General features: G+C 44.8%; 1 protein-coding gene across 2 annotated transcripts in view; it reads left to right on the top strand.

The window, feature by feature from the left end:
• PLCD1 (phospholipase C delta 1) overlaps positions 1-21,400 on the top strand; it is a 55,251-nt gene that overhangs the window by 29,052 nt on the left and 4,799 nt on the right. For both annotated transcript variants that reach the window (XM_075082236.1, XM_075082235.1), the window contains exons 4-12: positions 1,459-1,588; positions 5,822-6,050; positions 7,170-7,371; positions 9,132-9,276; positions 10,333-10,482; positions 16,580-16,747; positions 18,546-18,702; positions 19,014-19,130; positions 20,919-21,097. In XM_075082236.1, coding sequence (XP_074938337.1) covers positions 1,459-1,588; positions 5,822-6,050; positions 7,170-7,371; positions 9,132-9,276; positions 10,333-10,482; positions 16,580-16,747; positions 18,546-18,702; positions 19,014-19,130; positions 20,919-21,097 — 1,477 coding nt within the window. The remainder of the gene's footprint in view (positions 1-1,458; positions 1,589-5,821; positions 6,051-7,169; positions 7,372-9,131; positions 9,277-10,332; positions 10,483-16,579; positions 16,748-18,545; positions 18,703-19,013; positions 19,131-20,918; positions 21,098-21,400) is intronic.

Below are 21,400 nucleotides of genomic sequence, written 5' to 3'. Positions count from 1 at the left end.
GAAGAATTGGTCCAAACCAGACCCTCATTCAGGGCCCTGGAGTGTCTCTGGGAGCTGGGGAAATGTAGCCTTTCTTTATTTTGGTTTCTGTGTCTAAAGAAGGGGAATATTAATATTACCAGGCTAAGATGGATGGGGTGTGAGGTCACTGCTTAGCACCTGCCAAGAGTTTTTAAAGACAGGAAGTTCAAGTTTCCATGAGACAAACAATACTTACAGTTTACACATATCTCCATAGTTCAGAAATATTTGAATGCAGTGGTACCTGTGGTGAATATTCTTCTTCAGGGTTATGCCTACAGCCCCTAAGGCTGTCGGTTAATGCCCTTTTGGGGGGTTATTTTGAAAGACCCACTTAAAATATTGTGCTACTATATGCCTCAGCTGGTACTTGCTAATCCTGAGATTTACTCTGCTTAACATCCAGATTGGGCATTTTTAAAAGATTTTTTAAAATGAGTGTGAAACGATGCTTCCTATGCGGGACGCAGAAGGTTACATTCTTGGAGATCAAATTGTTACTTTGATCATTTTTCTATTGAAAAATAGATTTTTCTGGATGACCTTTCTTATTTGACAGTAAGCAAAATAGATTGAGACAGTTCCATGATGCAAAAAGCATGGCTTTTTGTTGTTTAAAACTGCAAGGTATCTCAACTGTCTAACATTATTTTCCCAAGAGACTGAAAGAGCATGGGAGACCCAGTTCAGATTAACTGGTATCACATTAAGAAGCTCATTTTATAATAATTACTCCAGATCTATAGATATACTAAAGTTATTACAAACCAAGCTCTTATGAATTATTATCACAGTATGATACAGTAATAGATGCTGTGCATTTCACAAGGGGAAGTCAAGACCCACAAAATTTGGTTTGATTCTGTTCACAACAAAGCTCTTAAGTCATATAGGTAGAAATCCCTAAATTTGGAAGCTGAAGTTGAGTCAAAAAGTTAATATTAATGTTTTCTCTGGAGAATCTCTGCTCAGTGTTCACCTTGATATACTGAATATTGATCAAATCTGTAACATTGAGTTTACTAAGCTCCACTTGGGAGCTCTTTTCATCCTTCCTCTATCCCCTTTTCACCGTCTGGAGCAGAATGCGCTTTCTGTCATAAAAAAGAAATCAGACTGTATCTGGCTGCGGCCAGAAACTCCTACAGGGTAAAGAGAGCTGCTCCAGCCTCCAGCCTTGGCCAGATGGTGAAAAGCTTCTCCCAGGTCATGATTGCTTGCATTACAGCAGATTTTGCTTCTGCCAAAGCACCATTTTGCTCTTTCAGAGCAGAAGGTGAGATGATCTAAGCTGTTCAGCGATAACGTGCTGATTTACAGCAGCTGGAGTGATGGTTCAGAGTCTTTAGAAGAGATTTCTTCCCCACCATGGGCAGCAGAAGGGTGGTATTTAGGTTAGGCACTGACCTGGAAAGATTTCCTTACATCATCCTGCAGCTGGATTCATACCTGCCTGCGGAAAGCTGATAAAAACAAAGACAACAAGATGAGCTTGAAAGAGCTCAAGAACTTCCTGAAAGAAGTGAACATTGAAGTTGATGACTATCATGCCAAGAAGATTTTCCAGGTAATGACAGCAAGCAGATAAAGTATTTGCTGTTGGCTGAGGTCAAGGTCTCCCACAGCTTTCAGCTGTGGCTGGAGACTTAAGCTAAAGTGAACTCCTAGTATGTTTTCTTGTACCAAGGAAGGACTTGTTTTTTGGTGCTCAGCAGATTCCCACTAACACCTAAGTTAGGCCAGCACAATGCTTTTGATGAAGGTGTGTTAAGGTCTTTCTTTACCATTGATGCCCAATTTTGCCAGGATTCAGAGAAGATGAGACGCAAACAGAGACAATGTGAGAAAAAGGGAAAAGCAAAGTTCAAGTGCACGTTTGAGTCCCAGGTATTTCAGGAGTTCTGCATGCCACAACCACATGTCAATGCCTAAGTTCGGCTGAAATTGGTTTGGTTACAATTCTGAACCCAGATCCTCATCTTCTCAGAGGAGGAGGGTGCCAAGTGACAGGAGTAAATGAAAAGAAAGTGCAAATTAGGAGGAAAAAAAACCCAGATTCATGATAGATACATAGCATTGCACCCAAGCCTCGACCGGTCTGATTTAATAGCCTGAGGCATATTTAATCTGGACAGGTACATACACTACTAAATTCTCAAGATTCAGCTTGCTGGCTGAGCCTATCAGAATAGAAGAAAGGGCTGAAAATTTCTCAGTTGTTAAGCTTTTGGTTTCTCTCTAAAGAAGCCTTCCTGCTGAGGTGAGATAAAATGTCTGGATAATTTCCAAACTTCCATCCTGTCTGAAGCAGGATTTGAATTCACAGGTGGGCAGTTTCAGAAATGTTTTTTCTGACCAGCAGGAAACATGTGGGTGGTTTTGGGCACTGGGCAGTAGTTCTCCTGCTCCTTCCTGTAAGCAGATAGCAGGGAAGGTTGGAAAGATCTCACTAGGACCTTCTCCCAAAGGAGGTGCAAGTTTCCTTGTCCTTGCTTTATGGAGGTCTCTCTCTCTGGAAACTTTGTGAGAATTGGGGGCAGGTCATCAGCAGATCTTAAAGTATTTCAGCTTGCAAAATCTTCCAGCTGTACTGCCCACTCTGGCATATCCCATGCTTTATTCCCTGCTCAGGAATACCCTGGAAGAATAGCAATAAGGCTGGGATTCCTCTGATTGAATTAGATGTCTCCAATGCAGACATCTACATTGGAAGTAGTCACCAATACTTAATGCTTCCTTTGCAGTCTGTGTAGGTCAAGCCAAAAATGGAGGACACATGTCAGATGAATCACTCCCTACATCTTCAAACATCAAACATCTGAAAAGACACTTTTTTTTTTAAGAAGTGTATATCCTCTTCATTCAATGAACCTTTTCTGCTATTACAATAGTTACAAGGAGCTCTGTGAAGTTCTAGGAGTGGAAACTTGATGCAGTTCAGTTCTCTTTTTGCTTAAGGATTCCAAGTAATTACTAAACCTTGATACAACCCATCTAAATGCAGGCAGCTAGTTGAAGTACCCTCATTAGGCATGTAGTTGTTTTAAGTTTCCTGTATAGCCACTGGAAAGAGAGGATCTTCAGAGGTTAATTAAGATTTCTTGTGGGCTGAATTGCCTCCAGGAAGAGTCTGTCTTACTCCTAAAGTAATTACATTTTCAGTTGACATACTGCCTAAACTTAGATGGACTGGGAGACATTACAGCGTATTAGAAGGGTAATCTTTTCTGTCTTAGTGAGTTTTTCTTCATTCAGTCACAGGAAGAAAGGGTGATCAAGGATTCAAGAGAGAGCTACAGGGCATGTTCTCACATGATTCTTGCTTTTCATCACATAACTCTGTGTCCACATCTAAGATTTAGACACACCTGAGTAAGACATATGTAATGCAGCTAGAAACTGTGCAAAGCTCCTCTAATTGCTCACTTCATTTCAACCTGAATATTCATTCTGGTGCATCAGAAAGGTTCTGACTTTTTCTGGCAGGGCAAGGTTCATTCAGGACTCATGGCTCATTGTCCATACAGTATTTTGGGTTAAGATTCTCTTTATAGTTTGGAGGTCTTGTAGCCCAGGCAGAAGGAGCACAGTTTTATACCGTGCATCTCACCTGTCCTGAAATATGACTATAATGCCAATGCTATTGCCCTATTTCCATCACAACCTTTAATGGCCGCTAATGAACGAAATTCCCAAGGCACAGCAGTTATAATGCCAGTTTTCTAGAAGCAATATGTCATTTTCTCTGTTGTGTCTTAAAGAACGTCTGTCATTCACAGCATCCCTGCAGTCTCCACCAGTTGCTTTCCCTCTTTATATTCCTTTTCCAGTTGCTAAGCAATGTGCTCAGCTTAGCTTGTGAGATCTGCCAAATCCACAGCACAGGATCATACAGACATGGAAGGCAGCAAGGAAAAGAGAGCTCCTTGATTGCTCAAACTTAATTTGAATGTGTCTGCACTAGTGAGCATTTCACAGGCTGTCCCATCCCCAAGATAAGCCCATAGCTTCTACCCAGCAGCTCTTAAGACAGGACAAACTGAACTTCTTGCTGTCGGTTCAGCTTGTGAAACGCTGTGCCTCATGGTGGTTTTCTTTGGTTTTATATGTGCACCATAACCAGATAGTGAAGGACGTTGGTGGAGGATTTGCAGGGGATGGAAGTCCCTCGTTATCATCTTGCTTGGGGCACTGCCAAAGCCACAGCGGCTGTCGCAGAGATCATTAGCAGAGTTAGGCTGAGATTAGTACGGTGACTGGTTAAGCTGAAACATGCTTTTTGGTCATAAAACCCAGGACAATCGCTCTATCTGTCATAAGAGGTCAAAAACAGAAAGCAATTTAATTCCTCTGGTTTGACAAGTTACCATCTGTCAGCTAAGTCATCATAACTGATAGCAACTTGTCCATAGCAAGGGTGAAATGAAACATACCACAGCCTCCTCTGAGTGGCCTGGAGCACACTTTCTGTTTCAAGTTCAGGCCTGAAGAAAATAAGTTTTTAGGCCAAAGACTAAGTAAGGCAAGCCATGTCCTGCAGGGGTTTTGGTGTCTATGCCAAAAAGGAGATTTGTCAGACTTACCTGAAATGTGAGTGGGCTCTATGAGATGACAATGCCACTGTTAAGGGTCTGTTTTCTTGCTTTAAATATTGAGAGAGGGTCAATAATCATAATAACAAGACATTAAGTAGAAGTGGGTTGATTGCTGAAATTTGCAGTGTAACGTTCCCTACCATCAGTGATTCCTCTGAGACAGGCTCTTGCTTTCCATTGCAGCGTGTTTTGCTCAGCCCATATTTAATGCACAGATTTACATTCCAGAGGTGACTGAAAATTTATTGTTCACTTCTCCATGAAGAATTCTGCTAGGAACAAACAACAAAATTCATATCAGGATTTGCCACAGAGAAACTGTAATTTCTGATGACAAATTGAATCTGGGAATATTTTAAATAAACTGGAAATATTTCTTGTTGGAAAAGCTCTTGTCCTTCATGGAGACACTTGCATATCACAAAATCCTAATCTTTCATGGTCAGCCAAGTCCTTGACAGTGGTGCTCCGTCAGAGCTGTTATCTAGTGAAGAAGTTCAAACCACAGAGGAACATGGGGGCATGAAGAATTTGAATTACAGCTCCTTGAGAAGTTGATATCTGATTTGAAATTTTGTGGACATTTTGTTATTTGGTGGTTTTTGAATGAGAATGGAATAGTTCCATGGAAAAAGGGTGTTTTTTTTCTTCATACCTAAACATGCACAAGTTTAGAAGGTTTTTTTTTAAGGTCAGTTTGGATACCACCTTTGCAACCAGCCCTACTACTAGCCATGACAGTCTTTTGAGGCCTGAGCTCAAACCCTTTTCACTTTACTTACTGGATTTGAGGCCACGGTCTCTATCAATAGTTTACGATGATTGAGTTAGTTGTTTCCCTATATTCCTCTACCTCTTGAGATCAAAAGGTACGTTCCTCTTGAGCATTGATTTGTACTTAGATTTTCAGGAGCTGTCCTTTTAACTTATGGTTACACAGTATACAATGCAGTGGAGCTCAAGGCCATGCCTGCTGCTCTTCAGCACACTGATAATATGAGTAAATAATAATAACTGTAACTGTTATATGACCGTTGGCCTTGTCAGTGGGAACCTTTGTCATTGACCAAGTGCTTCTCATTCACTGGCCAGTAACTGTTTCCAATTATTTTGTGTTCTGCGTTGTGTAGCCCTGGTGCAGATTACGGCTGGCATATGCCAGAAGGAAAGAAGGTTTTCACTCCTTCTCCCCTCTACGTTTACAGCACTGTGACAAGTCCAAAACAGAGGCTCTGGAGGATGATGAGATAGAGGAATTTTACAAGATACTAACAGAGAGGCAGGAAATAGACAAGATCTTCCAAAAGTACTCAGATGCAGAAGGGTTCATGTCCTGCCAGAACCTGGTGAGGTTCCTCTATGAGACGCAGCAGGAAGAAGACGCTGTTGTTGCTGCACCGGCCTTAATTCAGAGATATGAGCCCAATGAAAGAGGTAGGTTGGAAACCCTGGCTGGTTTGGTTCAAATTCTTGCTTTCTTGATGAACAATGAACTGCTTTGCTGTTGTTTTCTTCTGCAGCCATATCTGTAATTTTCTCCCTGCAGCTGCTTCTAAAGCACTAGTCTTCTAGGGGAACATTAGCAGCTCTTAGAGAGGAAGGCACAGGAGAGCCTGGGAAATATTTCTCTCCAATTTTGGCTTGGGTACACTGAGCAGCTGGAAAGGGGGAATATGGAGTTGGATAAAAGGTGATGAAATTCCTGTGGGAAAAGCTCTGATGGCTTATTCAAATGACAAGACCTCACATAGCTTTGCAAGGTTAAGAATGTAGCAATATTTCTGTTCTCCAGAGGCAGGAGTGGAGGCGAATATTTTTGAATGTGGGCACCTGAAAAGCCATTGGGTGATGAAACCTCTGAGTAGAGGGCCAAGAAGGTGACAGCTTAAACAGGAGGGCAATCACAAAATTGTCTTTCTGCTCAGAAGTTAAGTGAATCTCCAGTCTGGAGCACCTTGGAGGATATGTTCAAGAAACAAACACAGAATCTTAGGCTGTTTTTGCACTGTCCTGGTATACCTTCAGAAGAGGGATGCTTTGCAGATGTCAGACCTGCAGATTAGACTGAAATCTAGCTTAGACTCTCAAGATGGGGAGACCCCAGTTTCTCCCCAAAGTTGCATTGTTTTGCATTTGCTCTTTGCTGATCATTGGATAATCTAGACAGGATTTATCTGGCTATGTTTAGACATCTGACAATTTCTCTGTATTGGCACAAAGGAAGCTTGAAGTGCTCAAATGGAGATTTTTATACTGTAGATCTCTAGACAGAGGTCAGGTAAGTGCTGTCTTTGACACTCTTCAGGTGTTACCAAGGACAGTAAGTGTCAAAAAAAGCCATGCTTGTGAAGGGGTTTTAAAAGCATTTTCAGGCAGATGAAGCTGTCATCATCCTCTGAACAGCCTCAATATCTTTACTATTGGCTAAATGCCTAGGGAGCATGTTTTGCCTTTGAGATCCTCTAGAGTTCAACAGGCATCATGGTGAAGATGATGGCACAACCTGGTCGTGTCAGATTTTCAGTATGGGGTTTCTGGCTTTTTATCTGGCAGCCAAGAAGGGTAACGCCATGACCAAAGATGGTTTCCTGATGTACTTGCTGTCCGATGATGGGAATATATTCAACTCCTCCCATCGTAAAGTTTACCAGGACATGACTCAACCTCTCAGTCACTACTTGGTGTCATCCTCACACAATACCTATCTTATGGAAGACCAGCTCACAGGTCCAAGCAGCACAGAAGCCTATATCAGGTAATGTGTGTGTGTGCGCGTACGTGTGTGCGGGGCTGACCTGTTTGTAACAGAAGACATAGGGTGCATCTATACTGCTAGAAGTAAGAGGACCAAGAAGCAATCTCCCACCCTGAGACCAGCTAATGTGAACTGGCCCATGTTCACGTCAGGGTGAGCTGTTTCTAAACCAGTTAGCCATGCTCCCCTTTTCATAGCACTTTGACCTGGGTCTCTGCTAGGCCCCAGGTGTTGTTCACCTGACTGTAAGATGTTCAATTACTACATTTGGGAGCAGTTTAAAGTATCTGCAATCATGTGGAGGCTAGATTGGAGCCCTCTAGCATGGTGTTTTCAAAGCATGATGCTGAGGGGACCTGTTGCATGCCCTGGAATATGGCATTAGGTCATTTATGCAAGGGACTTGTAGGGTGCAGAGATTTCTGGGCTAGAGGTGCAGGACTGTGTAGAGACTGGAAGGAGCCAATACAATGCATACTGTCATGATGTTTATGATCTGTACTGCCTTTTGGGAGTAGCCCCTGGCATAGACTATCCCTAGAACCATTATTTTGGAGAGAGCTAGTTGGAGTGGTACAAAAAAAGAGGTGGGATGTGAGCTAATGAAGCAGTGTGGATGATCGGGAAATGTATGCCTGGTCTTTCTTTAGCAGTTTAGATGCTTGCACAGCGCCCCTGGACAGAACATTAGGTGTTGCCTGCTTCTGCCTTTAACAATGACTGCTGTCTGATGTCGCATGGCCAAATGTTTGCAGTGGCCTTTACTAACTTGCACAACCACTGTACATTTCTTGTGCTGTGATCTGTACTTTTATCACGTGATACAATGTTTCCATATGAGCAAGGAAATGACTGCAATTCTGTCTTTTTTTATTACTTATCTGATTCTTAGGCAACAATGGCTGTCCAGAGTCACAAGCTCAAGAGAGTAAAGAGTGAAACCTGCTACAAGTTGCTTTTCAGTAGCTGTTTGAATTCTTCTTATAGTATCTTAAAATTACAGAATTATGTTTTGGTTGTAAAAGAAAAGTCCCATGTTTCTTATTGCAATGAGTTAAAGGAGTTGTGTTATCTGAAATGTATAGGGAATTACTGTAAAAGAGAACAAGATCACCTCCTAGACAGGTAAGTCTGTGCAGGGGAACCTACAGTTGAAAGTAAATTAAAATCGAAGTATGGCTATGTAGAGGTGGGAGTTTCAAGTGGAAATTCAGTCTGCAGATTCAGTTTAGGAAACCGGCCCTCAGCAGTCTCCCCAGCTATAGTGGAGTTCCCACAGTTCCCTCCCTGACAGCTCTGAGGATTAATGTCTTATAAGATCTAGATGAAGAAGTCGCATCATCCAGGCTTCGTGATCTGGCTTCTAAGGCTGACTGTCTTACTGTCTTTCTTCCGGTGCAGCCACTATTGATTTCCTCTTCTCTTCACCATCTTTGGGAAAAGACTTGGGGCACATTCATAGGTGTCTTTTCTCATCGGGCACTCACTATATCTTCTACTTTGGATAATTCTTACCTTGGACTTTCACTATGTCCTTTCTCAAATCCCACTGTGCTCAACCTTGAGCTCTCTTTGATGACTGAGCTCTCATGATCTCATCCTTTCTCCATCCACTTTCCTGTTTTTCTAAGCTCCTCTTTTCTCCATTGCTCCCTAAACTTCCCGTCAGCCTTCCCAGGCAATACCTGTGCCTGATGCACCCTCATTTTGAGATGGAGCAGAAGGTTTAGAACCCAACCAGGTCCCTTCTTTATTTCCAGAGCCCTCACCAAAGGCTGCCGCTGTGTGGAACTGGATTGCTGGGATGGCCCTAACTCGGAGCCTGTCATTTATCATGGCTACACTCTCACCTCCAAGATCCTCTTCAGTGATGTCATTAAGGCCATCAAGAACTATGCTTTCAAAGTAAGGATGAGGGACCCTTTAAGATTTCTCATATTGCCCAATCCAAGACTGATAGTAGGTCTCTGCCCTCCCAGCAGAGAGCATAAACAATTAAGACTTCACCTTAGCATTTCTCATGGGTACAAGGTGTGTCCTTCTGTCTGGGCATCCATGTTCTGCTTTCAGAAGAGATCCATTGCTGGGAGTTGCTGGACAGGGAGAGCACTGTCTGAGGATGAGTTTGAATATATACCAGCACAGCTGCATCCTGGCCCCCACTGCAATTAAAGTGCCCAATATCTTGAGCATACCTAGTGGGAAACACAAACAAGCCCACGATTTGTGTAGCTTTGACATCTCAGGATCTGTTCCTAGTTTAGAGGAACTAATGTGCATGTGTTTCGGAGGGACTGATGTGAAAGGACTGCTTCTGCTCTGCTTTAAAAGGAATTAGCAGGTCTGGAGTCTTGTATGGCAGTGCTGGGCCAGCAGCCTTTAAAAAACCTTGGGTCTGTTCAGACTCACCGGGCTTTCTGCTATTTTCATCCAGTGCACTTGAGAGCTAGTTTCCTTTGGGGCTATAAAGCAGTGACAATGACAGTGCCTTCAGCACACAAAATGACTATGCAGGGCCACAGGGAACCAGATCAGGCCTATACACGAATGGAGAAAGGGTTTATGTCATCTAAGGATTTGAGGAAATGCAGTGATTTCAAAGCCTCCCTTCCCAAGTCCTTCCTTTGAGGTAGGAAGGTGCTCTGATCCACAGTGCAAGTGGAGAATGGAGGCACAGGAGCTCTCATCAGAGTGCCCCAGCAAGTCTGTGGGAGGCATCCTGACCCAGCCTGGTGCCCTGTCCATTGCATCATCATCTCTGGAAGGCATCAGCAGAGATTTGAGTAGCTAATGCACAGTTAAGTTTGTCCATTTTTAACAAAAGATCATTTTAACAGAATACTAGGCCCTACTGTTGACACACTCATTTCCAGAGAAAACAGCACTGGGGTTTATATCAATTGCTATAGACTGGTGAAATTGCAGAGTTCACTGACAATGCATGTTGCTTTCTTGTTCTAGACCTCACCATACCCTGTTATCATCTCCCTGGAGAACCACTGCAGTGTTGACCAGCAGAAGGTCATGGCTCAGCACATGACAACGATCCTGCAGGACATGCTCTTGGTTGCCCCAGTGGATGGAAACAAATCCCAGTTCCCCTCCCCAGAGGTAAGCAACGCCACTCCAGCACTTTCTGCCTTCTGAGGGTGGGATGAGAGAGACCTGTCTTCTTGCTAGGTGCCAAGTAGCGGACAATATGCCTGAGGACTGGTGGGAACAGAACTTGCTGAGGAACAGAGATTGTCTGTGGGCAGTGGTGGAATAAGAAATAGGAGTATCTAGAAGTAGCCTGTGCACATCAAGCACAAAATGCCCTGTTACTCCTTGCTTGTTGTGTAATGTCTCAGAGGAGTCATCCCTGCAGGACTAAGGATATTCCTGGTCCATTTACTAAGGCCAGAGCATGTCCCTCATCCCATGAGGAGGTTGCTTTTCTGGCTTGTCCCAGAGAAGCTGAATCCTGAGGGTCTGTTTTGTGTCTGCTCCCTACACCCCACAGCTGAATATGACCTTCTTCAGGCTAATCCTCTGAAGTACTGTTAGGTTGCTGCATGGGCAGGGAAGATTAGCACCACAAGGAGTGACTACAACGTGTCTGTGTTTTTAATCCAGCAAGACTTGACACTGCCCGATTTCATGGTAGGTGAGATGTTTTGGTCTCTGCTGAGGGATGTAGCATACGCTCCCCTCCTTCTTTAATGCCTTGGGTGTTCTACTGTGGAGATCCAGACTGCTGATGAGGAAGCGATGAGGGCTGGAAGGTCAGCTGAGATTGCTTGCCCCTCAAAACTCAAGGGGGAAACCAGTACAGGCAGTCAAAACTGTTATCAAGCACAAAGTGTCCTCCCACTGAGAATCACCTCAGGTGGTGACTGAGAATGGCCTTGGGTTGGTGGGGATGGAGACATCCATGGAGGACAAGGGGAGGCAGGAGGCTGTATAGAGATGCCTCTTCGATTCCCATAAATTAGGGCAGCTGTGAAGCTGGGAGCTGAGCTCGGACCCTACAGGGGGAAGGAGATATACAGCCCTCAAGAGTGGATTGCCACTATAAAATCATTAGCTGACAACTAGAAAAAATTGGAAATGGAATCTTGATATGAAAAAAAAAAGTTTCCAAACCAGAAACCAAAATGAAACATTCATCTGTTTCCACCCTTTGGGTTTATGTTTTCTTTCTTTTCTCTTAAGGATTTGCAGAAACAGACTTCTGTGTGGATAGCTGGAGTCCCCTTTAAATTGCATTTCTTTGCTAAAGAAATCATTTGCCAAAAATTGGATGAGCATGCCTAGCCAGAGCTGGAAGGAGTTTGTGGGTGGGATAAAGCTGGCAGTCAGCAGGGGAGAAAGGAGAGGAAAACGATCCACCCAAAACAACTTCTATATTTGTTTTCCCTCCCCCTTTCTCTCTTTTCCCTTTCTGACTTTCCCCTTTTGTTTGGGAGGGTGATGCCTCACTTGATACAGTGCCTAGCACAGAGGGAAGCTGACCTGGGTTGGTCCCTAGCCACCAGTGCAATAAATTAGGATGAATCATAATTTTTAATGCTGCTGCTTCAGCAGGACCTTTGCATTGGCACAGACAAGGTGCCTCCATTTAAGAAGTGACTCTCCCGGGGTGAGGATACACCCAGCATGGAGACAGATCTCTGCAGGCTGTTACTGAGTTGGGAAAAATCGAGGTCTTCAGTGTCACCTCCTGGCTTGCTATTTATCCCCAGCGCAGGATCAGGAAAGCTGCTGATGACTTTTCAAAACTGTCTTGTGACTGGAGGAATGATATTAAAGAAGGAAAGGAGAAACTCCAGGGAAATTAATGGGTGATGTGAGTGTAAGGGAATGACCCCAGCTTCCCAAAGATGTTTTTCCCATTCCTGTGCTCATCTAACCTCCTGCTCTGATTGCCCAGATGGACACGTGGCCCCAGCTGGAACAAAACGGCCCAGATCTACCTTAGTGAATGGATTTAGGCTGATATGCTCCATTGGAGGGACTGATCCATTTAGTTTAAAGGGATGAAAAGAGCCAATGTAGCAGAACCTATCCTTTCCCCTCTGGTACTTCTCTTCTGCCTTCCTGCAATGTGAACTAGGAGAGTGCAAAAGGCCGAACCGATTAATTTTTTTTGGTGGAAAACACATTGAAGCTGAAACATTATAGAAGAAAAACAAGATACCAAACCAGAAACCTCTTGGATTTTCCACTTCCTTGTGAAGCTGGCATGGGGAAGCCTGGGACAACATACTATTTTTTATATTAGAAAAAGGGTGGGATCTGTCACTGAAAGGCTATAAATAAAAACAGGAGAAGAATTGTTGCACGTTGTGACAGCAGGACAGTGTCAGTAATTAAAGGAAGATCAACACAGTTTGGATTAATGCTAATGATTCATACCACAGCCCAGGGCAGGCATCTGATTTATTAGGCTCCATTCAGAGACAGTGCTGGACTACACAGAGTGTCTAAATATCTCTCTCAAGCTGCTGTCTTTAGGTTCCAATAGTAAATTAAAAGCCTGTAGGATGAAAGGCCAAAAGCCACACAAACCCAGTCTCTGCTGCTGATTGCTTGTTGCAGGCCCTTCTACCCCTTCCCTGATCTGCATAAGGGTCTTCCAGGGCCCCTTCCCCCTGTCCCCGCATCCCAGCTAGAAATGCTGCAAAAACCCAGCCCTGGAGTGAGTGTTTAGTCCTCTCTGTTGACTCTAAAGGAGGTGTTGAAGGCACAGGAAGTTTGATGGGGTGGATTAGTTTACAAATCTTCCTCTCCCACTGAGATGAAAACTGGGTATCAGACCTTGCCATAGCTTTCAGGTTACTAATAGGAGCAAGAAACTTCTAGGTGTAGGATAAACGTGTATGCAGATCTTTCTGAAGTCGTCTGCTCTTTACAGCTTTGCTCCTTCTGATAAAATCAGCAATGCTTTCTTTTGAGTTGGCTGCCATGTCCCAATTCACAGACTCACTTGCAGAGTTGAGCTTGTTCAGCATGGAGTAGAAAAGGTGGAAAAGCAGGGGAGCTCCACTTGTGGAAAACTAAGGCAATGTCATTTACAGGGCACGTGAGGAAGGGAAAGAGTTGCATCTATTCCAGCAGGCACTGTACTATATGTTCTCAGTAGAGTCCAGTGTCCTTGTAGCCTTTCCAATTTTCTTAGATTGTATTCAACCTTGGGATTGCCACAGGCAGTTGGAATAGTTTTATGGTCTACTTGGAGAATATTTATTGAGCATTTCAGCTAATGCTTCTTCCTAAGACAAGGGATCTGCTCAACAGAGCTGAACTGATGAGCTGAGTGTCTTTTGCCTCAGGCTAGAGATACTTAATGTCACATGAAGGGGAACCAAGAGAGATTGAACAAGTGCATGTGTGTGTTTGTGTCTGTGTGTATCAGCTTATTTAAAAGCTTGTTAAAAAAGTTAAGCACTCAAATTTAGGACATTGCTTCCTAGCGCCCATATTAAATGAAGAAAGACAATGTTTTGGACTGGCAGCTTCGGCAGGGTGGGTTCAGCGAAATGCTGCTATAAAACAGTATGTTCTGCAGGAAATGGAGATGAAAATGCTCTGTTTTAGGGTGAATCTCACCCCTCATTGTCGACCAATAAGCTAATGCATCTCCTCTGGAGTTAGGTGGCACATGGTCTGCTCTCCATTGTAGGAATGGTGGAAGTCACCTGCACTGGGGGATACTAAAGCTCTGCAATGCAACACAACCCCAGAAGGAAACCAACTTTTAGATTTCAAGACCAAAGAAGACCACCATAATCACCCTATGGAGAATCTTGTATAACACAGTCTGGGCTGAGCAGTGTCCCTGTGCCCATGGGGAGCATCTGCAGCATATCCTATGTTTCCCAGAGTAACCACGGTCTAGACAGGATAACAGCACCGAGGACCCAGTGATGGCAGCCCTGATCTGGGCTGTGGTGAGGAGACAAGGAGGTCCTGTTGCTGTGCCTTCACTGCAGATATTATTCAGCCATCTAAGATGGGTTTGTCCCGGAAATTACACCTCTCATTTGTTGGACAGGCTGTCCTGAACTGGACAACCTCAAAAAGAGCTAGTAGCCCTACTGGTAATTAAGAATCAACTAACCTGCCCCAGATACCTTTATCCCTAGTTCTCTACTGTTGAGCTGTGAGTTGAGGTGGTAAGGTTTTTTATGGAATATTAGAAAGTAGAGGCAGATAATATATTAGATAGCAGAATGTTGTCTGCAGCCTGTGAAGAGCAAGAAAGACTCTTCTGCTCTCCTCCCCGCTGTCCCCAGGGCAATCCCTCCAGGCTTGTCCATTCGAAGTATTGGCAAGAGCATAGCAACTCACACAGAGCTGGATTTCACCATTTACCAGTGGGTGCTGGGGAAGGACAGGGAAGAGCTGGATGTTGAGGGCTGGAGGGTGTTGAGGACATATGCGAGCAGCAGGCTGAAGTGAGACTTTGAAGATGAGCCGACTCTTCTCCCAGCTATGGATGTGCAGAAGCAGGTCACAGCTCTGCCTGGAAGAGGGCTGAGGCACTGGGAGGATGGAGGATGGTCTGGGGATGAGGAGGAGGATACTGCTATGCTCTGGCTGCTCCTTTGGTGCTTTTATTCCTGGTAACTGGTACATTCCTTCCAGCTGCCTTTGCGTAACTTTTGAGTGACAGGGAAAGTGCCTCAATGTAAACAGATCATTTGTGGTAGCTGAAGAAAAATGGTCTTGGCTGCTGCCTCAGGTGCCTTTGTCAAATTTCAGATCAAATGAAGCTTAAGCCACAGCTTAGCTGGGTGGTGAGGAGTTGGACTGGTTTCTGAAAAGACGTGATGCAATTTGCTTGCACCCACAAAGGGGGAATAATGTTCTTTGAAAATGCCTGTGTTGCTTTATAAAATGTCCTTGGTTTTCCACAGACCTGTCATTTGAGAAAGTTGCTTTTGCTGTTATGGAAAGGACAAATACAGGGTGTCACTGGGAGGAGGGGAGATATGCTACGCAGAGCGAGGGGTTGTGCTGGCTAATTCTGAGATTGCGTTTTTCTGGAATAACTAGCACCCTCCAAAGCCAGGACTACCAAACACATCCATGTGGCAGCAAATCTCCCACTGGCTTCACTGCAAGGTGCAGAATCTAGGGGTGCTCCTGGGCTGAATTAACTGAGTCTGCAGCATAATTCGCTCACTTGGAGATTGCACCCAGGCAGTCACCCTTCTCAGTACTGCTCCCTGCTGCCAACATCACTGCTGCCTTGTTTGGGTTCAGAGTCAGCCCTTTCTGGGTGTCAGCCTTCCTCCCACAGTCAGATTTTGCGCAATAGGTTCATCAGTGGTACAGTGGTCTGCGAGCAACCATGCACTGTTGGGGTCTTCTGTCACCTGAGGTTTTATGTGGACTTTGAAAGAGACAGAAGAGAGTTGAATCAGCACAATAAATATGCTCCTGAGATTAGCCTGGCAGCCAGCTGTGTTATGTTGGCACACGCTGCTGGTTATTATTAGTGTTGTGCCGTGGTAGCAGTTCTTTTCAGAAGAGGAGGTATCCTTGGGAAGAGTCTGGGAACTCTTCCTTAGGCTGTCAGCACCCAAAGGTTTCACCTGCAAGATCCTTACGTATTAAAATCCTGTGTCTAGTATGCACGAGACACCTGTCCAGAAATTGATGGACCTCTCTCCCCATTAAATTATCTAGTGGAGCAGAGGGCTGCACTGCTTCAGTCTCTGCATGGATGTCATACCATTTCCCAAGCTGTACATGTGTTTGTAACCATACATTGCAGAGACTGGGTTAGATTAAATAACAGGGCCATGCAGAGAGGCAGAAACAGTGCCACGAATAGCTCCGATGAGGCCTGACCTCCAGGCTTGGTCTTGTTTGCGGGACCACATTCAGTTTTGAAAAAATTATATTTTTATTGCCTCTAACAGCACAAGGGTTTAAGTTGTGTAGTTGAGGGAGTGGAGCTCTGTATCAGAAGGAAATCTGTGGGCTACCTGGAGTTTTCAAACTCATGGCTTGTGGTCTCAGAGACTGGGCAGAGGTAGGGCAAGGCCTCGGTGGAAAAACAGACTTATTTTTTATTTGATTCTATTGATAATAACCAGTGACAGATGCAATTCTAAAAGGCCCTGGCCCTGGTTGCAGCTGTTATATCCTTGCTTCTTCATGGCAGGCCAGAATCTTTTCTAATCACCAACTATTTTGTCCACTTTTTCTTGTGAAGCAATTGAAAGGGAAGATCCTTGTGAAAGGCAAGAAGCTGAGCAGGCAAGAGGACCCCACGGGAACAAATGGGAACAACAACCTGGAGGCTGAGGATGTCTCTGATGAAGATGAAGCCGCTGAAATCGAAGACGAATCTGTGAAGACTGAGATACAGCAGAAGGGGAAGGTAAGTAAAAGAAGTAACTAAGTTCCAAAAAGGGGCAGACCTGGAGAGGCAGAAACACTAAAAACTAGATTTTTGCCTGTTGAAGAAGGATCTGAAATCCTGCATCAGGAAATCCAACCTTACTAGCCTATCCCATGACTCATGCTGGGAAACCACTTTCTAGGTGGGCTTTGTGCCATTCCCCAAAAAAACCAACGCAACCAACCCACAACTGAAATGTACTTTTAATATCTTCCCAGGTGAGACAGATTTCAGTGTGTTTTCAGCTACTCAGCTAAGGATATGGAAGGGTGAATTGTTGAAATTGCTGGAGCTAAGGTTCCTGGTCCTTGCCCAACTTAATGATCTCTGTCCCAAGCACAAAGAGAGATCTTGCAGGGCCAGCCAAGCATGAAGTTTGTCTTCTTTCCTTAAACAAGGCTGGAGAACCCTGCAGCTGGGACAGGCCGTGTAGCATTTATGGAATGTTCAATCTATCTCTGTCTGATTTCCCGACATCTGTTTGTCATGGGACCATCATGAATTTGTTTGTTACCAGAGGCCTGTGCTATTCTAGTCACATTTTGGGACATACCTGCACCCTCACTGGCCACGTTTTTCTGACCCAGAGGAGGTGGGGAGGGAAGAGTGATGGATCTATGGGGAGGGGGTGGTTCATTAACAAAGCATTTGGGGTGGCTATTTCTGGGAGGAAAAGGCTGGCCTTTACACTAATGTTTTGCTCCCTCATGTGAGGACGTTCATTTTTCCAGACTGCAGGTCATTGTGAAAGCCATATCTCTTATGGACTAGGTTCACAGGTGACATAAAAAACATTCAGTCCCACTGATGGCAAAGCTGATTGATGTTGCCTCTGTATCTTGTCTGATCCATGCTTGCCCGTGCTGATTTGCTTGCTCTTTGAGGGTTGTATTTCTTTCTGTGAACTGTAGTCAATAATGTGTATAATTTTGAACTCTATAATTTTCTTTCCTTGCCTCTGATGGGGGCTGGTGGCTTTCACTTCACCCTTGCACCAGTGAATGCAGCTGTGGAGTAGGAGGCAACTACATTATGAGAACTTCCTAGTTCAAAGGAAAAAAGCTCAAGGGAAGGTCAAAACATCCTTCCCTTCCCCTTATTTTCAGGTTTGCATGCTTGGCACCGGGACAGGATGGAAAACTCATTGCTAAAGCTCAGTTACAAAGTTTAGCAACTGGAGGCAGCCATTGATGTTGGAATACAAGTGATCATGCAGAAGGCAGCAGAAAGGGTATCCCACCAACAAAGAGAGAAACCATCTGGATAACGTCATACAACAAGGGTGCTGGGACGACACAGCATCTGTTGTGTGAAATCCTCTCTTAGCTCACCAATACAGGCTGATTGGGTTGTTCCTGTGTTTGGAGCCCCAATCACCTGTGAGTTGTGATAGTCAAGCTGCAATACTCATTCACATAATAACATGCAAATAGATGCAGAAAGAGGGATGGCCCAGGTGAAATGAAATATCCTTGGCAGTAAAACTTGGGAAATCAGTGATATCTTTGGAAAAGGCAGGATGGGCCTGAGAAGGCAGTGATGCTCTGAGAGGAGGGATTACCACCCTCCATGCACAGCAAGGGACATGGCAAGGGCAGCCTCCCCCATTTCCACCCTCTCTCTGCACAGGGGTGCCACTGAGTGTTGATAGTGTGCATTCTTTTCATGTGAAAATGGTGGAGAAGAGAAGCCCCAGGGGTCCTAGAGAAAACATGATTATTACTTTTGAGGATGACTGTAGAAACACCCCACAAAACTCTTCCTCTCCTGCTTTTAGAGTGACACCTTGAAGCTGGCCAAGGAGCTGTCGGACACAGTCGTCTACTGCAAAAGCGTCCATTTCAATGGCTTTGAGGACCCCAGCCATCCTCGGGCTTTCTACGAGATGTCATCATTCACTGAGAGCAAAGCTCTGAAACTAGCCCAGGAGTCTGGTATGTATGTTCTGCCCTGGTGAAAGGCCATCCTCTGTCCCAGTCTCCCATAAAGGCTAGTGGTGGTTAACGGTGAGGAAAAGGCATCCTGAAAGAAGTGGGTTATGGTCTCTTTGGCCATGCCTGTCACTGAGAAACAGTGGGAAGAACTTAATATCATATAGGCTCTTACCAAGAAGGCCATTTTATACAAGTAGTTCACGTTCGGCCAGACTCACTAGGCAGAAGAACTGTATATTCAGCAGCACCAAGAAGAAATAAAAGTAACCCCATCACTGAAAGGGCCATTTTCTTCTTTTTTTCCCCTGTAGGAACAAGTTTTATTCGTCACAACATCAGGCACCTGAGCCGGATCTATCCTGCGGGCTGGAGGACAGATTCTTCCAACTACAACCCCATCGACTTGTGGAACGTCGGCTGCCAGATCGGTGAGTGCATCTGGGAGGTCGGAGATGGTCAACCTGGGTGGGTCGCCTGTGACCTGGCTGTGGTGGGGCTTCAACTGAGGTAGATGTGTGAACTCAAGTGATTTGCAGGCAGAGAGACTCCATGGTCACTGGGAGACATCAGCTCTTCAGCCGATACTTAATGACTTTTCATAGACTATTTTCTGGCCCACCTCAAAATCATTAGGGGAGCCTTTTCTGCACATTAATGTGCATATCCCTGAAATTTCACTGGAAGCAGAGTTATTGCTGTTTAACAAAGGAGGAAGTAGCCAGGAGTTACAGTCACATACTGAAAAGCATGCTGAAACCTCTGGCGGAGATGGAGTTCAAACCCAGATCTCTCAAGCCTTAGAGCACGGATGTAACCCTAAGGGCCAAGCTGTGGCCTGAGCTGTTCCCTGTAGTCAAAGCAGTGCATCATTCCTACTCTCAGGGCATTGAGACCCTGATGGTATATTGATGTCTCAGAGATCTGGTGAAAACAAGGGTCCCAGAGCCTGTTAAGTTAATTATGTGATGTCCCAGTTGTGCCTATGTGACCCAGCCAGATAAGAGAAGCTGCAGATACAGGGCTCCCTGGCCCCCAGCTGTGTGGGCCTGCATGGGCTGGATGTGCCTGGCAGCATGTGAACTCACTGGGTCCTGCAGCCCCCGTGGGGACACAGGTATCGCTCATGGGCCTGTCTCTGCAGCACCGAGTCTGGACTCAGGAATGTCCCAGGGAGGCAACCTCAGATCCCTCGGGGCACACTGGGGCCAGACTTGCATGCCTTCTTTGACCTGGATTAAGTATTTGGCACCCAAAATAAGATTCATCAGAAGCCCTGAGTACATGCAGCTCCCAGTAAAACCAGTATACTACAGTTATGCAGTTATTAAAGCCTCACTTGCGGGTGGAAAAACAAAGGAGTGTCTTAAAAGGTTTTTGGCCTTCAAGTATTGCAGGGTACATAGGACCCAGGACCAGGATAAACTGCCATCTGTACTACAGCTGTCTTAGAAGTTGCTAAAGAGGTTAGCATCACTCTTGAGAAATCAGAGTGCTGAGGAGGTGCTGGGGTCCATGTGCACTCCCTGTGTAGTATTAGTGAGACTGTTCACTGAGACTGCTTTCAGATTTGACATCATCATTTTTTAAAAGACAGTGGCAGATCAGAAGGAATACAAGAAACCTGCCTGGTGTTAGGACACCAGTGAGGCTTGGTCTGTTTGGGGCAGGGGACAATAAAGAGGTGATTCGATCACAGCTTCTGTACTCCTGCATGAGGAGTCCAGATGGTGAGGAGCTCTCTAGTCTAACCAACAGATGCACCAATGCCCCTCAGGATGACAAACAGAAATAGGCCTATCTGGGCTGGAAAGGAGGTTTTATAATGGGCCTAAGTAGGCAGAGAAACAATCTGAGAAGGATTTGCTGGCTTCACTGCAGGAGATAACTCCTTCAGCACAGAAATGAACAGGTTTATCTAAAAGATGTAGTTGCCCAACCAGGTGACAGAAATTCAATGCAGGACACTTTTTGACTCTGTAGCAGGCAGGAGGACAACTGAGATGGCTGTAGTGGTTCCTCCTGTCCCTAACATCTCTGAATGCAAGAAATCCTCAGGGGTAGCAGACTGCGAGGGTCAGAGTTTATCACTGCTTTTTGAAGCATGGAAAAGCTAATGTTTATGACCATGAAGTGCAATTTCATGTGAACAGAATTAGTATTAAAAAACTCCCATTGATTTATCTGAAAGTGACTGAATTTATTTATTTATGTTGCAGTTGCCCTAAATTTCCAGACAGCAGGCACAGAAATGGATGTCTACCAGGGTCGGTTCCAGGACAATGGGTTTTCTGGGTATGTCTTAAAGCCGGAATTCCTCCGGGATGAGCAAACCAAATTCAATCCAAAATCCACCACAGAAGGAACATGGGGGACAAAGAAGAAGCTTCTGCTTAAAGTAAGAATAGAAGTCAGAAAATGTCTCAGTAGCATCCACCTTCAGGGGGGGGCGTGTAGGTTGTACCTTCTCCTTCTCCTTGTGCCACCTGGGCAATGTTATCCTAACCCTACTCATTTCCCACCGCTGGGGCCTCTGCTTCAGTCCTGCATGGGCTCTCATCATCCAGGGACTTACTCACAGGTTTAATGTTTGCAATAGGAGAGGTTAATGAGAATATTCACTGTCGTTACAGAAACATACAGGCAGACATGCAGTCAACAGTCACCACTGTTGTTTCCAAGTATCATCTGATCACTGTGG

The sequence above is a fragment of the Phalacrocorax aristotelis genome, chromosome 2, assembly GCF_949628215.1.
Source record: "Phalacrocorax aristotelis chromosome 2, bGulAri2.1, whole genome shotgun sequence".
NCBI classification, from domain to species: Eukaryota; Metazoa; Chordata; class Aves; order Suliformes; family Phalacrocoracidae; genus Phalacrocorax; species Phalacrocorax aristotelis.
This window is presented reverse-complemented; position numbering and strand designations above follow the sequence as displayed.